This window comes from Cladophialophora psammophila, assembly GCF_000585535.1.
Source record: "Cladophialophora psammophila CBS 110553 chromosome Unknown aczJe-supercont1.4, whole genome shotgun sequence".
Classification (NCBI taxonomy): Eukaryota; Fungi; Ascomycota; class Eurotiomycetes; order Chaetothyriales; family Herpotrichiellaceae; genus Cladophialophora; species Cladophialophora psammophila.
Window position 1 is genome coordinate 1,363,858 of NW_006912925.1, and position 16,266 is coordinate 1,380,123.

Sequence of the window (16,266 nt, forward strand, 5' to 3'; positions counted from 1 at the left end):
GAGTGAAGCTTCTCACAGCGAATGAGGGATACAGCACAGAAGATGACATTTCCTTCTGCTTCAACCGCCAGTGGCGTACATGTACCATCTGTTTCAGGCGGCCCTGAGACATTGACGCCCAAACACCGCGCTCACGCTTACGATAGCAAACCAGTTCCTCCCAGGCCTTTTCGCTTCACAGTGTTTGTACAGATTGGAAAAACGGATTCCTCATCAACTTCTCGTCACCCTTGACCATTTCTCTCATCAGCCGTAGCTTCTCATCCTTACTCATGTCCCTTCCTTCAATCTGCTCTTTCCAATTCTTCAGCATGGCTTTCAGCAGTTGGCTGGCTTCCTCTGCGTCTTCCTTGGAATACTCACTCTCCTTCTGTTCGCCGGTTGCACTCGTGAAGTCTTCCAACTCCTCCGCCTTTCTCCTCGCCATGCTGATCACCTTCTCCGGGAACCTTACAAGCTCGGCAACATGAATGCCAAAGCTCTGATCGCTTATGCCAGGTTCAACGCGGTACAACAAGGTGACCTCCCTTCTTTTATTCGAAGCACTGGCGTCCCTTTCGCCGTTTGTCATCGCAGTGTCCTGTTCCTGATCGCCCACAAAGGCAACCACATGAAGGTTCCTGACTGCGTTCGGAAACTTGTCCGCCAGAGCCGTCAATTCGTGGAAATGAGTGGCAAAACAGCCAAAGGCACCAATCTGCCCCACGATTTCTTCGCTGATGGCCCATGCAAGGCCGAAGCCGTCGTACGTGCTCGTACCTCGACCGAGCTCGTCAATAATGATCAGCGAGTCTCTGGTGGCGCTTTTCAGAATATTTGCTGTTTCCAGCATTTCCGCCATGAACGTTGACACGCCTTTGAGCTGAGAATCTGATGCTCCCACACGGGCGAGGATACAATCGAAGACTGTCAACTCGGCTTCTGTGCAGGGTACGAAACAGCCAATCTGCGCCATTAGAGCAATGCAACCGATTGTACGAATGTATGTAGACTTGCCACCCATGTTGGGACCTGTAATGATGAGGAACCGAGAGCTGTCTCGTCTCAATTCAACATCATTGGTGATGAAATTGATGTCGTCCTGAGCTTCCATGCAAGGGTGACGCGCTTCTTTCAAGATGGTATCTCCAGTGCCTCGCCCATGCATCTTCGGGCGGACGTACGCTGTCGGAGCATGGACAGAGGCATGTGCCAGGCTGACTACCACGTCTAGGTGAGCGATGATGGCGGCAAGCTGTTCAATAACGGGGGTGTATGACGAGGCTACTTGGACAACCTCTGACACTAGGGACGACTGTTTTCGATTATAAGAGCCTGAGAGCTGATCGTGCTCTCTCCTCAACTCCGCCAGTGCATTCGTCGTGAAGTAAACGCCATTCTTTTGCGTGGATATTTCCTTGTAATCCTTCTTGTTTCGTATGCAACCCGCCTCATTGCGGGTTAGCCTGAAACAATGTCCATGCACTCTGTGATTCTCCAGGAAGAGCTTCTTGTCGAGCTCTTGACCAAGGTCCTTGCCAACTCGACGATGCTCGACATCCATGGAGCGCTGTATTTTGTCAAGGTTGGCACGAATTAATTTGAGCCCCTCATCGAATTCCGGTTTGATGATGAATTCATGGCGGTCCAGAGCATCCAGGTCCACGGTAGTCTCAACCATTTCAGCCAATTTTCCAAGAAAGCTAGACAATTCTTTCAGCTTTGAGGTATACTGTGCTTCCAATGGTATTTGGTACTGCTCGTCAACCACAGTTTCCAAAGCTTCAACGAAACCTGGAAGCCGGATAACAACCTGATATGCACGAACCACATCTTCCAAGTTTGCAGCCTTGCGCTGAAATTTCTTCGCCAGGCGGTAAAGATCGGGAATCGAGCGAAGATGTTCTTCTTGCATGGTTTGACGAAGTTCAGTATCGGTAACGAAAGCTTCCACGAGCTGCTGCCTCTTCTCAATTTCCGAAAGATTCATCAGTGGTTGTTTCAGCCACTGTGCGAGGAGACGCCCTCCAATCGGAGTTTTGCAGTGGTTGAGCAGACCAAACAAACTCATACTCTTTGCGCCGTCTCGTGGGCCAGGCATGAGGTTCAGAGCCCTGAGTGCGGCTGCGTCCAGTTTCATGTACTGACCAAGGTCGTGTTGGTATAGCCGATATTGTCCAAAATTGCTAGGATCTGTCATGACGCCCAAATACTTGATTAGGGCAGCTGCACTACCCATTGCTAATTTGAGGTCCGTCTGAGGCAGGAGCCCCATTGCGTTTTCACCCTTGAGCAGCCTGGCCAGATCTTGTTCAATGTCCTTAGTTCCCCAGTCGGCAGCAGATCTTTCAGAAATGGCGATCCCACACGAATCGGCAATCTGTTGTATCTTGGCTAATTCGGGATCCTTTTTCTGGAGGCTGCCTGCCACAATGCACTCTTTCACCCCTAATTGAATAAGCAGGCTTTCAAGGTTGGAATAGAGGTCGTTGTCCAGGAACTCGCTGACACCAAGTTCTCTGACACTAGCATCTGCAAAGCAAACACCGACACTTCTTGCCTCGCCCGCTTTCGCATTCACCTTGACCGCTAGGATGATAGGTGCACTATCGCCTTGGCTGTCCATGCCAGAGCCCAGCTCTTCTTCGACTGCCTGCAAATTGCCGGGGCTCGCTTGGCGGATGAGTTTCCATGGTCCTTTCCCGCTGACCTCCCAGATCTCCACTCTTTTCCCTAACTTGAACAGTGCTTCTCGAAGGAGGTTGCGGAAAACGGTGGTAGACATAGTGACGCTGGGCAAAGCGTTTTCGCTTCGCCCGAGGTTCCTAATGACAGCAGTCGTCTTGTAGACGGTTCGCGCAATGAATTCTGCATCTTCTCCGTGCGCTGAATACCAGTCGACTCGGTCAATGACACGGATGGTGTTGCTTCCGCCCGGTTTGGGTGGGAGAGAACGGAATGAACGAATGAAACCGGTCTCGTCATCGACCTTTGTAATCGTTGTAAGCAATGGAAATGTGGAGCGGGAGAAGGAAAGATATCATACCTTGAGCTCGGGTCTTGAAGCCATCTTTGTTTGGGTTGGGGAGCGATAGCAAAGGCTGAGGGCTCTGTACTTGTCGTCGAGACTTTTCCAAGCCACCGTCAACACGCGACTCACGCGCAAACACGAAAACTTGGCACTTTACGCGACTTGGCGAGTCAAGGTTCCTTTGGTCCCTACTCGGTACAAGCACCTCGCTAGGAGAGGGCTTTAAGGGCTTCTGCCCAATTTCGGGCTCCCAGGCTCTCAGGCTCCGTCCCGGTCCTTGTTGAGCAGTGGCTTCTGAGCATGACTCCCGCCATACTCCTTCAAGTATGCGCCACACGCCAAGGCGAATGGAGATCATGCTTCTCCTTCAGATCTACCCCCGATCATGAGGATGTTTCAGGTTTCGAAAGCTGGCCAAGGATCACCAGCAGGTTTCTGCCACCTTGTCTCGGGCTTGCAGCTCTTGACGCTTCAAATCATTTGTAACTGACCTCTTCATCACAGCCTATGATGGGCGCCCGGAGGCTGACCGTCTGTCCGTGTGTTCACCTTCCTGCTGACTACCCTTGCTCTTGGTACCTGAAGAAATGACGAGCCTCGTGCCTTCCTGCTGCGTATCTCGAGTCTGTGTTCCTCCTTCTCTGGTTGATCAGCTGCCATGAAGCTGCCTGCTTCTCCCTCGTTTTCTTATCTACCTCTCTTTTCGTCTGTGCGCATCTCGACAACTCCCCATCACAGGTCAACCCAGCAGCTTATTTGGTATTTGGCACATTATCATTATCATTCTACTTCGTCACAAGCTCGACTCATCTCGCGGTCACTTGGACCAGCCATTCATAGGGCCTTCTCCATCATGCCAAAGGGAAAAGACAAGGCTGCCATGGATCTCGCCAGTCAAAAGGTCAACGAATCCCCCCTTGAGGCCCAATCCCGCAAAGATGGGAATTTTGACGAGGCCGAAGCCAAATTACCCAAACGCTGGAGCAAGACCGAAATGAGCTTCATCGACAAAGGCACCAGTATGCCATGATTCTAACTGTCGGGAACACCGGCCGCTGACTTGTAACCTAGGTCTGTTGGGTTCGAAGAACCCCTTCGGCAAGAAAGCGGACCCCAAGGACAACATAGTATGGCTCCTGGACAACACAGCATACAGACCGATCAAGCCGGGAAGAGACGCTGCTCAGCCTTGGCAATCTGAATTTGTGGCTTGCTTCTTTCGTGAGGGCCGAAAAGATTTGACCAAATATGTTAGTGCCATTGCCGACATGGTGGGATTGGATGGCAAGGCTGGCAGTGATGATGCGGCCAGACAGAGGATCGCGGAACGTATCAAGCCCTTTGTCATGGCCGTTGCTCCAGCACGCACAATTCAGATCAAGATTCCCTGCCCAGGTCCCACCGGAATCCCCCACAAACGCGTTCTGGGACCCTCAAACCCCAATGGGATCAGCAGCCAAACCTTGCTCACGGGTGGTGCTGATGACGCCGACGGGAAGGTGGTGGTCTGCACCAGCGAAGGCGATATCTTCCCAACCCTGAAATCCAATACACGATTTGTCGGCCCCGAAGGCTGGGCTGTCATTTCAGATATCGATGACACAGTGAAAGTGACGATGACTCCAAGTCCCACTGGTATCCTGCAGTCCACCTTTGCCGACATCCCAAAGACCACACCGGGGATGCCAGAATTCTACAAGGTCCTCAATGAGTCTTTGAAATGTCCCGCTTGGTTCTATCTGTCAGCTTCTCCGTATAACCTGTACCCATTCCTCCAGGACTTCCTCAGCACCAACTATCCGCAAGGGACGCTCATCCTGCGTGATGCCTCGTGGATGTATCTAGGCGGCCTCTTGCAATCTCTCACTCAAGGTGTCAAAGAATACAAGACTGATCGCATCGAAAAGATCCAATCCTGGCTTCCAAACCGCAAGTTCGTCTGCATCGGTGATTCAACCCAATCAGACCCAGAAGCGTACGCTGTGATGTATGCCAAATATCCTGACTGGATCAAGGCGATCTACATTCGGAAAGTTATTGAAGCTCCTCACATGGAAGCCAAGAACAAGAACCAAAGATTCATCGACGCGTTCAAAGATGTTCCCGACCATATCTGGAGGGTGTTTGTGGACCCGAAAGAATTAGCGGACCACATCAAACATGTAGCCGGCGTTGCACATGCGGGTATGGTTGGAAATATGCTAGGTCTATAGTGCCAGACCGAGCATGGGAGACGGTCTGCGTCGAGGTCGCAAGCTCACACCCCACAAGCCCGTACACCTGAAGCACGAACGCCGCTCCGCTCGCCGAGCCCTACGCCAAATCCTGCGCCAAAATCCTGAGACTGCGAGAGAAAAGACGCGGGTGGCCCTTGCGAAAAGATATCTCAGCCCCCGATTCAAATCTGCCTAGCGAAAAGTCCCTTCTCTAGGCCAACATGGGCGAGCGAGTTGTGTTGTGGTGGGATCTCTCGACAAAGCAATGCTTTACCTAGGAACCGAACGTGAAGGCACGGCATGACGACTGTGTTTTTGTGGGATTGTTATACGATTAGCAGTCGGGAAGAGGATATGACGGCTATCCCTAGAAAGCCGGTAAAACCATAGGTACCTAAGTAACACACAATCAAGAAACGTTGGTCAAATCGCATAACGCCACCAGACCTTACTCTCCTCTCTACATAACGGTCAGGTGGAAACGCCATGTAGGACCCGAAGACCATGCAAGGTATGCTCTTCGCAAGGCTTGATGCGCCTCGGTCGAGGATCCGGAGGAAGCAGTTGCCCAATGCAGGATGAAAAGCATCGCTCACAAATAGTAGGTAATTACTACAACATCGGAAGTTCCCGTTCCGTCAGAATTCGAATGCGGATTCCAAGGTTTCTGGAAGACTCGCCCTCGCCTACCAGGGTTACATTGGTTGACACATTCAGCGCATGCGCAGTATCCCGAGATATGGAGAGGCACGCGTGATGAGCAACCGTGGAGCATTGAGTCCGTGCACCAACACCAACACTACCATGGAGATAGGATGTGTCGGATGCCTGAAGGCAACCCTACCCACGGTTTGCAAGGTGTGGTCAGTGGTCAGTCCACTCAAAGGCTCAATTGGCCTCTCGTCCGAGGCTGCGGATGCCGTTGGCTTTGGGTAAAGCTTGACAATGCTTGTGCGAGAGGTGGCTGACAACTCATCGAGATTGGACGAAGTCCCTATCGATGATCCTAGCAACCTCGTCCGCCTTCAACTTCCTCCATCCGTGTCACGGCCCCGTCCTTTATCCACACAACCAGCAGACTGCGTTGATCGCACCACGCGACATGGGGCAGTATCGATCGCCACAGGAAAGTCCTTTCGTATGCGACTTGAAGGCGAGATGGGCGCCTGTCGTAAAAGGTCTTTCTGTAAGTACATACAGAGAGGTCTGTCCTCCATCCGACCCGTTGTTCCCTCTCTGTCTTGCGCCGTCAAGAGATCTTACTCTGGTTTCCTAATTTCCCCTCGGTTGGTGTGATACAACCTTTTGTGTCACATTCTTGACTTCTGTCAACATGTCTTTGGCAGACGCAAAGGATGGTGGGCTGCCAGTCAATACTGACAGGCCCAAAACCTATATCAGTCCATCACAGCGCAAACTTTATGACCCTAATGTCACGTTCGAGGAATACATACACTATGCCAATCGCACCAGGGAGGAAGAGAAAACCCAGCAAAACATTGCTGATGGAGGGATCATTCAGCAAGTATTCAGGAGGAAGTCATCTGTCACCACGCAAGGGGTGCCAGTCGACAATGGTGTCGCTACTACTGCTGCGGAAAAGGATGCTCCCGAAAAATCTGCGGCGCCTGGGGAGAACGGGCATGGCAGCCAGGAGTCTGCCCCCCAGTCTCGCCGCAGAAGCCTTTTGTCCAGACACTCGGTGATCACGGAAGAAGAATGGCGAAATGCGTCCCGGGCGCTGAGGACTGCCAGTTGGGGAGCCGGCTTCTACCTCATCACCACAGATATCCTGGGCCCTTATGGTGTGGGATTTGCTCTGGGGACCCTCGGTTGGGGACCGGGAGTGGCTCTCTACACGGTCTTTGCCTTCATGGCCGGATACTCTGGCTATCTTCTCTGGCAAGTCTATCTCGGCCTCGATTCGTACGAATATCCTCTCCGGAACTACGGCGATCTGGCCTACCGCACCATGGGCACGACCGCCCGCTACGTGGTCAACATTCTCCAATCGATCCAGTTGCTCCTCATCACAGGCCAGGTCATCATCCAAAATGGCCAGGGCATCTCGCAGACGTCCAAGTTCCGGCTCTGCTACGTCGTCTGCGTCGTCCTGTTCGTCATCGCGGGCTTCTTCATGGGCCAGGTGCGCACGCTGCGAAACTTTGGCGTCTTCTCCATGGTCGCCGTCGGCCTCAACTTGCTGGTCATTTTCATCTCCATGGGCGTTATGGCGCACTCGCCGCCGAACTATGCGATCAGCGTCCTGGGTTCCGCTGGCTCAGCCGTCAATCCCGCTTCCATCACACCGGACAAGAACGGCGTCTACCCGCCCATCATCCACTACGGGGGCATGCCAGACTCGGGCAACTTCGTCGGCGCGATCAACGGCCTGATGAGTGGTGTTTTTGCGTACGGCGGGGCGCAACTCTTTGTTGAAATCATGGCCGAGATGCGTCGCCCTTGGGACTTTATCAAAGCGATGTGGACGGCGCAGTTCTTCATCTATGCCGTCTACCTCATCTACGGGTGCTACGTGTATCATTACCAGGGCCAGTATAGTTTCACGATCGCCTATATGGGTCTGTCTCCGTATGGGTTCCAGGCCGCATGCGACATGTTAGTCGTGGTGTCAGGCTTGATTGCGGCGGGATTGTACGGCAATATCGGAATCAAGGTGCTCTACAATCAAGTGCTGCAAGAGTTGTTCAATGCGCCACCCTTGACGACCAAGCCGGGGAAATACCTCTTCAGTGCGATTGTTCCAGTGTACTGGTCCGTGGCATTTATTGTCGCGGCTGCCATTCCGGTCAGTGTCTTTCCCTGAAGCCTCCTACCAGATATTTGGAAAACCTTGTCGATCACTGTCGTCTCTTCCCCGTCACTAACACGTGAGATCAGGATTACTTCGGCTTTGTTTCCGTCATTGCAGCGTTCTGTATAGTGCAGTTCAGCTACTCCTTCCCACCCATCATCCACCTCGCGTACACCATGCAAAGGAACTCGATGAGGCCTGGCGAAGGATTCAACGAACAAACTGGTTACACCGCTCGGAGTGATCGTGGTATAACGAGGTTGGTGAAGGGATTCTTCGCGGATAGATGGTACATCAATGTGTGGCACGTTATTCATGCTGGCGGTGCGTTGGCGACGGCTGGATTGGGTGCGTACGCGGCCATTGAGGGCATGATTGAGGCGTTCAAGAATCCTCAGGTCAATTCTTTCACATGTACGAGTCCGCTGGACTTGTCGGCCGCTTGAGGAGGAAGAGAGTGCGGAGAGAGGATACCGGCTCGGGACACTTCTTTGAGAGTTGAGATGGTGAGATCTAGAAGTGAGGACGTGGTGCACTGGCGTCTGAATTATCTGCCTGGTAAATCGATCCATGTCCAATATACCTCGCACTGTACATACTCGGGTAACGCCGACCTCAAATGTTGTGGCGGCCGGCACGGACCACTCTTGAGACTTCGACTCGCAAACTCACTGAGGGAGAAGAGGCGTGTGTCAACCCCAGTGCTCCAGACCGCGTCATTGAAGAATAGTGAGCCAAACAGCTGCAGGTGTATTGGCTGTTTGAAGCGCAAGTGATAAGAGGGATCGAAGGCGTTGAATGTGACTAAAAGAAGGGCTGACGAGTTCGGCGGAGGCCGAGTCAAGCTCGCCCAGAGTTTTAGAATTGGCAATCAAGCCTCCAGCTAGTAGCTAGCCGGGCCCGCGCCCAGCTCGCCCAGCTCGCCAGGCCGGGCCCACGTCTGTTCAAGAGCTGCTAAGCTTTCCCTTGGGCTCCAAATTTATCGTCGTTTAGTCGGTGGTTAGGCGGATTGCAGCAGCCCCTCCCCCTCAAAAACGTGTCTCTCTTGCCCTGTTGCTTAGGTGTCTTGTCTGCCTTGCAAAGCCCGTGGTCGGACTGCACGTCTCCCGCGTCAGAGCGGAGTAGTAGAGAGCGGATGGAGGGCGAAGAGGGATTGGGGTTCGTCTGCTACTCGGTTCGAGCTGCGTCAGTGTATGGTTGTCATTGGGAATGGGTGTGCGTATGTTTGTACCAAGTAGATGAGGCAGTGCTCGAAGCGCAATCTCGCGAGGGCAACGCTTCGGCAGGGGTGGAGCCGATGCAGCGCTGAAGGATGGACGACAGGCACAAGGATGGCACCAAACGGGTGGAGGTACGAGGTAAATAATGGGCGGGTGAATGGTGGTCATTGTTTTGAGACACGGTCCGCGGCTCAAACTGGGAATCGTTTGACGCATGATCCAAAACATTGGTGGTCGGTGTTAAGGGGGCACCGATCAGGGATCGACTGACGACTGCGCTTCCAAGTTCCCTGTTTGTCGCCGCCCTTCACTCTTCTCCGTAACCTTTTTGTCCTTATCCAACAATCCCGACCAGATCAAGACAATCAATCGCCATTCTTTTTATCCTGCCAGAAAATTAACTTATACATACGAGACAAGGCTTGTGCAGGCACAGCGACGACTCGGTCCCCGGCTCTTGCGCCAATCTCAATCGCTCGCCCAACGCTCAACACTGAACACAGCAGGAGCCATTTTTCCGCGACCTCTTTTTGGACATTTTGGCAGCGCTCGAACTCGAACTCGAACTCGAACTCGAACTCGACCTCGACCTCGAACGTCATCAGCTTCCATTGTCCGTCTTTGACTTTGCTCTCGTTATTCTCCCCCCCAATATATATTCTTACTTCGCCATGAGGCTCCTGCCTCTGGCCCTTGTGCCTGGCGCACTGGCCATTTCACTCAACATCAATGATCCTAACAGTATTTCGTCGGCGGCCTCGACAATTGCCTACGACATGATGACCACTTACACCGGGAACCAAACTGGCCAAGTCCCTGGATTGTTACCGGGTGGCTTGAGCTGCGATCCCAATAATCCTCAAATCTACTGTTGGTGGGAAGCCGGCGCAATGTTTGGCTCGCTCATCAACTACTGGCAGTACACGAATGACTCGTCGTACAACCCTGTGGTGTCACAGGCGCTCCAATTCCAGCGAGGACCGGACAACAATTTCAACCCGCCCAACCAGTCGAAGAGTATGGGTGTCGATGACCAAGCTTTTTGGGCTTTTTCGGCCATGGATGCCGTCGAGGCAAATTTTCCCGAGTCGAATGAGGGAAATCCTCCTTCGTGGCTTTCGCTGGCCCAGGCCGTATTCAACTTTCAGAAGAGTTTGTGGGATACTACTACTTGCGGTGGTGGGTTCCACTGGCAAGTGTTTTCGTTCAATGCCGGCTATAATCTGAAAAACGCCATCTCCAACGGTGGCAATTTCCAACTTGCTGCACGGCTTGCCTATGTGACAGGCAACCAAAGTTACGCCGACTGGGCCAATCAGGTCTACAACTGGATGGAGAACAGTGCCCTGATGCAGACGGACCCCACGAGCGGCATTCTCTATATCTGGGACAACACTGACGCGGACAACAATTGCACGGACCAGACAAGATATGTGTGGACCTACAACTACGGCACGCTGCTCGTTGGTGCCGCCTACATGTACAACTTCACGAATGGCAGCTCGATCTGGCTGGACAGGGTGAACACTATCTTGAACAGCACGTTCACATTGTTCTTCCCGTCAACGTATGGCGGAAATATCATGTCGGAAATTCAGTGTGAAGCGCATCTGGTTTGCGATCAGGATCAAAAGAGCTTCAAGGCATATTTGGCAAGATGGATGGCCGTAACGAGTCTGCTCGTGCCATCGACAGCACCTCAGATTATCCCAAAACTCCAGGCTAGCGCGCAAGGAGCCGCCGGACAGTGCGATGGTGGCCCTAACGGTCGCGAGTGCGGCATGCAGTGGTATACGTCCACTTATGACACCTCGACCGGTGTCGGACAGCAGGTATGGATTGCTTGGCTTTTACGCAACTTTGATGCTCTGATTGCTAATACCTCTTTCTCAGATGGCCGCATTGTCCGTGATTGGGGCATTGTTGAATCGGCAAGCTCTGACTCCGAAGTCTACCAACACTGGTGCGACTTCGAAGAGTGACCCCAATGCTGGGTCCACGGCACCAACGAATCCTGCTGATTTACGAGAAAAGATCACTACGGGCGACAAGGCCGGCGCAGGAATACTGACTCTCGTCATGGCCGCTCTTGTCATTGGAGCAGCTGTTTGGTTAGTTACATGAGAGAAAGGGACTATTTGGGTGCGGAGCAAGAGTCGAGACGACGGTCTCGTAGAGTGTCTGCGGTTCACGATCTACGCCTTTCTATTTCCTAGAATTTGGAAACAAAACTGCATGTGTTGGGCTGCTTCCACTGTGTACGTGTATTACCGGGAAGAGCAGGCATACACCAAATGTATCCATCCGATGCCATAAGCAAAATCGATTCCAATGTCCATGACTTTCAGGGCTTCCACAGCGGGCTCTCGATATCGAATGACTGCCGCTGCTTTAGTAGATTTCCTCCAGGTCTACGTTCTATAGGGCGGCAAGACATCGTCCCGAATCGGGCCAACTGCGGAGACTGTGTGCACCTGCGCAACGAAATTCTTCACCACGATCGACACCACAAATCTCGGTACAAGGGACAGACTGGGCTCTTCCCACCCGAGCACTTCTATTCAGAACAGTTCTTTCACCTTGTACGCGCACCTGGATCGCCGTAGACCTGATCAAGATGGGTTACGCCTTCGACAAATGCAAGGAGCGGCCTGCGCACATTGACGAGATCCTCAACGGCCTGAATCGTTACAACCCTGAGACGACGACCACGTTTCAAGAATACGTCAACCAGCAATGTGAGGAGAAGTTCTTTGACGCATATGCATGCCTGGCGCTACTCAAACTGTAAGGATTCCGTCCGACGCAAGATGTACCCTAACAACGGCCCATTTGTCTCGCATGATGAAGAGAATTTTCATACCACGTTTCCTATTACCTGACTTGTCCCTCAGGAAGTATGGAGAGTCGAAAGATTAGCTCTATCTGATGCTTTCTCCTTCTAAGTTTTTGCCCCTGTTGTCAACCCAGTGTGCTGTTGCTCCGATTGACATGCTAACCTCGGGGCATAACAGATACCAGTTCAATCCTCAACTTCTCCATCCCGAGACCGTCACAAACATCCTTGTCAAAGCCCTGACTGTCTTCCCTTCGCCTTCATTCTCCCTTTGTCTTGCGCTTCTCCCTCCCTCTACGATTCCCTACAGCCCGGGCAACACCTCGATCCCCACCACCGACCTCACCGAGTCAATACAAAAGCTGACCCGACTAAACACACTATTGGAATCCGCCCAGTACGAGGCTTTCTGGTCTACACTAGAATCAGACGATCTGTACTCAGACCTCTACGCAGATGTTGTCGGATTTGAAGATTTGGTCAGAATACGAATTGCGGGAGAAGTGGGGAAGACCTTTCGACAAATCGACTTGGGAGTGTTGAGCGGTTGGCTGGATCTGAGAGGCGATGCCTTGACGAAATTTGCCCAAACTGCCTGTGGATGGCGAGTCAGTGGACAACAGGTGGACATTCCGGCGAATGCAGAGAACGAAGCTAAAAGTGAAACTAAGGGTGAAAGAGTTGGAGTGGATATGTTTGGACGGGTGTTCAGGAGAGGCTATGAGGCGCCTGCTTGAGCATGGAAAGCGAAGATTGTGATGATTTCCAAACCAGGAAAATGACTACGCATTGGATGAATCCATTGAAGGGAAAGACTTTCGGCCCTTCAAAGAGCCGTGAGACGTTGTGGCTCCAACGAGAGGTTGTCAGGGACCGACAAAGCACTCGCGTGCTTTTGTCCGGGGCCATTTCCCTCTTCGAATGACAGTATGTTCGTCTATGACGAATACCTCCTGAGCTTGGTGAGAGACTCAATAGGCTTCTCGCTACGGCGATGACTTTGCGGGACCAGGGAATCATGATTAAAAGTGCATACAATACGTGAGGGCTGCTGCGAGATAACCGACTGAGAGCTGCGCCCCCGGAACATGGCTGCTGTAGGCTACAATATTGCGACGACAAAACAAAATACTACGAGGTACTCCACATCTAATTCGAGATCTTAAGTAGAAGCTCGTGTGCCTCGATCGCGTGGAAAGCAAACCCCCAGCTTTAATCCTAGCCCCGGGCGAGAGGCCAGGGAGTTCGGTTAGTGGGCGCTGGGCAGCCCTTTAACTAAGGCCTTGGGGGCCGGTTGGGCGCCCAGGCGGGAGGTGGCACCCAGTTGCAGTGCGCCAGAGAGTCTGGCCACGGCTTGGCCACGTCTTGGCTGCCCTAGCCGGAATCAGCGATGACATCGTTCCTTCACCCCCTTCAAGGTCTGAGGTCTTGTCTGATTCAACTTGCTGGCCCCTTCTTCAACAACAGGTGATCATCGTCGGCCATTTCCTACATCTTACTCTTCATATTCCCTTTTCAAGACACACATCTTTCATCACGCACAGGCATCAGGACCACAACTTGACGGCGCAGAATCCTAAATGTCAGTGTTTTGACCTCCTGCCACTCACACTCTTCGCAAGTCTTACCCACGGCCACCACCATGATCGCACAAACACCGACCACCCTGTTATTATTACACCTCCCCGATGAGGTCTTGATTACCGTCTTCAGCTTCCTCGACTTCCGGACCCTGTGCAACGCTACTCTGGTCTCCAAGCACTTTGATGACCTGGCCGAGCCCTTTCTGTATCACACGATCGAGGTGGTTAATGGCCGTCAAGCCTCTGCCCTGTCTGCCAGTCTACATGCAAATCCCCGCCGTGCGGCATGGGTTCGCTCACTGCTTGTCTCCACCAAGTTTGGAGAGGATCAAGGCTTAAGCACACTACCGCCGTACATTTTCTTGATGCGGAACCTCCAAGATCTGTGCCTGGAGACGCCCGACTGCAATGCGAAATTCCCCGAGGAGCGAGTGGGCTGGGTCAATCTCCAGGATAGGTATGAGCGCATCTTCGAAGCAGCTTCTGCCGTAATACCCAACAGCGTCGAGAGAGCCCTGCCGAACTTGCGGAATTGTAGGCATCTTGGATCAATCATTCTCGGCTTCCTGAGCTAAACAGTATGCTAGGCACGCTACACTTCGTTGATGGTCAAAAGGAGATCTATTCTATGACCAAATATGCGATGCTTTTCTTGCACCCGAATCTGCGGTCGCTGACAATGTCATGCGCCAGTACTGACTTTCCCGACCGACTGCTGACCCAATTCCAAGACGATGAGGCGCTCGTTGGGTCGACGAATCTTGAGCACTTGCATCTCGAAGAATGCGATATCTTCTCCCCTTCCCTGGAAATCCTGCTGAGTTTTCCTCGCGCGTTGAAGTCGCTCAAAATCAGCGAAGGCATCCGCTATGACGGCATGTTTACCAGAAGCAGTCGTATGCACGGTAACGTTTCCCCGGGGACATTTGTGGATGCTATAGCCAAGCACTGTACTCATTCGCTAGAGCACCTGTCCTTGAGCCTGGGATACTCGAGACCATCTCATCAACCATTCAATCATCCCGGTCAGCACCTTAATCTGTCAGCTTTTTGTGCTCTCAAGCAACTTGACCTTGATGTGCGGACAGTCAACCTAATCAGGGTCCGAGCCGTTTGCGATCACGCCACGTGGCGCCGACTTCCACCGAATCTCGAGACTCTCAAAGTGTTTGGTATTCCCTTGGGTGATCGACCACCGTTTCACGCTAGGCGACGGGTTTGGTTTCCTTTTGAAACATGTATCGCGACCGACAGAGCAAAGCATGGGGTCCGATTTCTCAACAACTTGGTGTATTCCTACGAATGTTACCGAGAAGATGACGAGGCCAGGTTGACTTTGTCCGAAGATGGAGAAACGGTGGAACAAATCAGCCAGGTTGTGCTCGCCCAGCGTCTAATGATCGAAAAGTGCAAAGAACTGCAACCCATCTTCAAAAAGGCTGGCGTGCGGCTCGAAATTGAAATGGTGGCTTTACCGAATGGATTCATCCCACCATATCTGTTCACGGAGGATAAGCCGAGATACTTCACACTGTGGGAGTCGGTCGCGAAATGAATGGCGTTTGTTCGATCGGAAGCGACACATCTTCATATTCCTGCAGTGTCCATTACGTCGTGAAAGCCGAGCCAGAGATTCATTTTGCTGTTGATTGGACATCGAGCGGTAACGGCATGAAGAGTCAACTCCGGGGAAATCCAAACTGACGAAACCCGAAACCCAAAGTGGGCTGGCCACTCGGCGACTAGAAGAGCACCCAATGCATTCTGACGTCGCGCAGCAGCCTCGCTGACAAAGGAAGTGCAATGGCCCATATGGGTATAAACGGGCGTGGGCGGTTGCGTGCGAGAACGGAAATCTATTCGTCCGACTGGGCCACCTTGGTTATGTAAGATCAGTAACGGACCCGCGCCATTGTCCTGAGTCGACTATGACAAGTACCTATTCAAGCAGCGAGGGCTGCAGACTCCCCAATCCGAAGGGCTCCGAAGGAAACCGATATCCAAAAGGTCAATGCTATTGGATGTGCTTGTTGAGCATGGCGTACGTTGACTCATCTACGCCTGGGAAATTCTCGCAACTACTTTGCTGGTGTCTTCGCCGGAGGCGCTAACTGCTACCTGATGATGCTACAGCAGCCTCGCCGGGCCCCTTGTCGCTAACACCACCCGTTCCTCATACGGCAGTAGTGGTCGAGCCACCACAACCAACGATTTTCAATGCAAACTGAAGCCCGTCTTTTTCCAAGGAACTCTGCTGCTGACATTTTGGTTTTGTAATACGGATATGCTTTCGACCCCTGACTCGACAAACGACCCACCCCAATTCAACAACCCTATTGACCTGTAGGATTGGATGCCAGATACCCATTTCTGCTACGGACGAACCAAAGCTATCTCTTGCGCACGCCATCGTGAAAACGGCGAGCAACTGTCCCATGCATGATTAATCGCAGACTATGATGTGATGGCCAGACACGTCGCATGAAGATGAGGGTGTTCATCATGCTAATAAGAAGAGCCTCCCGTTGTCTCTTCCATGTTGATTGTTTCCCTACTTGAATCAATTCTCTTTGTTGCCAGAGCAGA

General features: G+C 52.4%; 6 protein-coding genes across 6 annotated transcripts; 5 read left to right on the forward strand and 1 right to left on the reverse strand.

The window, feature by feature from the left end:
- Window positions 1–175: 175 nt before the first annotated feature.
- Window positions 176–3,049, reverse strand: A1O5_03414 (DNA mismatch repair protein msh-2; the record flags this gene model as incomplete). Its single annotated transcript, XM_007744025.1, has 2 exons — window positions 176–2,968; window positions 3,026–3,049. 2 exons carry the CDS (start codon window positions 3,047–3,049, stop codon window positions 176–178), a joined length of 2,817 nt encoding a protein of 938 aa, XP_007742215.1.
- An 814-nt stretch (window positions 3,050–3,863) lies between these two features.
- Window positions 3,864–5,223, forward strand: A1O5_03415 (uncharacterized protein; the record flags this gene model as incomplete). The annotated part of the gene is made up of 2 exons (XM_007744026.1): window positions 3,864–4,029; window positions 4,082–5,223. 2 exons carry the CDS (start codon window positions 3,864–3,866, stop codon window positions 5,221–5,223), a joined length of 1,308 nt encoding a protein of 435 aa, XP_007742216.1.
- Window positions 5,224–6,559: 1,336 nt separating this feature from the next.
- On the forward strand, window positions 6,560–8,487 carry A1O5_03416 (uncharacterized protein; the record flags this gene model as incomplete). Its single annotated transcript, XM_007744027.1, has 2 exons — window positions 6,560–8,035; window positions 8,128–8,487. The coding sequence occupies 2 exons, from the start codon at window positions 6,560–6,562 to the stop codon at window positions 8,485–8,487; spliced, it is 1,836 nt and encodes a 611-aa protein (XP_007742217.1).
- Window positions 8,488–9,932: 1,445 nt separating this feature from the next.
- On the forward strand, window positions 9,933–11,385 carry A1O5_03417 (uncharacterized protein; the record flags this gene model as incomplete). Its single annotated transcript, XM_007744028.1, has 2 exons — window positions 9,933–11,093; window positions 11,155–11,385. 2 exons carry the CDS (start codon window positions 9,933–9,935, stop codon window positions 11,383–11,385), a joined length of 1,392 nt encoding a protein of 463 aa, XP_007742218.1.
- A 493-nt stretch (window positions 11,386–11,878) lies between these two features.
- A1O5_03418 (eukaryotic translation initiation factor 3 subunit K) lies at window positions 11,879–12,834 on the forward strand (the record flags this gene model as incomplete). Its single annotated transcript, XM_007744029.1, has 2 exons — window positions 11,879–12,048; window positions 12,276–12,834. The coding sequence occupies 2 exons, from the start codon at window positions 11,879–11,881 to the stop codon at window positions 12,832–12,834; spliced, it is 729 nt and encodes a 242-aa protein (XP_007742219.1).
- A 905-nt stretch (window positions 12,835–13,739) lies between these two features.
- A1O5_03419 (uncharacterized protein) lies at window positions 13,740–15,235 on the forward strand (the record flags this gene model as incomplete). Its single annotated transcript, XM_007744030.1, has 2 exons — window positions 13,740–14,214; window positions 14,268–15,235. The coding sequence occupies 2 exons, from the start codon at window positions 13,740–13,742 to the stop codon at window positions 15,233–15,235; spliced, it is 1,443 nt and encodes a 480-aa protein (XP_007742220.1).
- Between the last annotated feature and the right edge of the window lie 1,031 nt (window positions 15,236–16,266).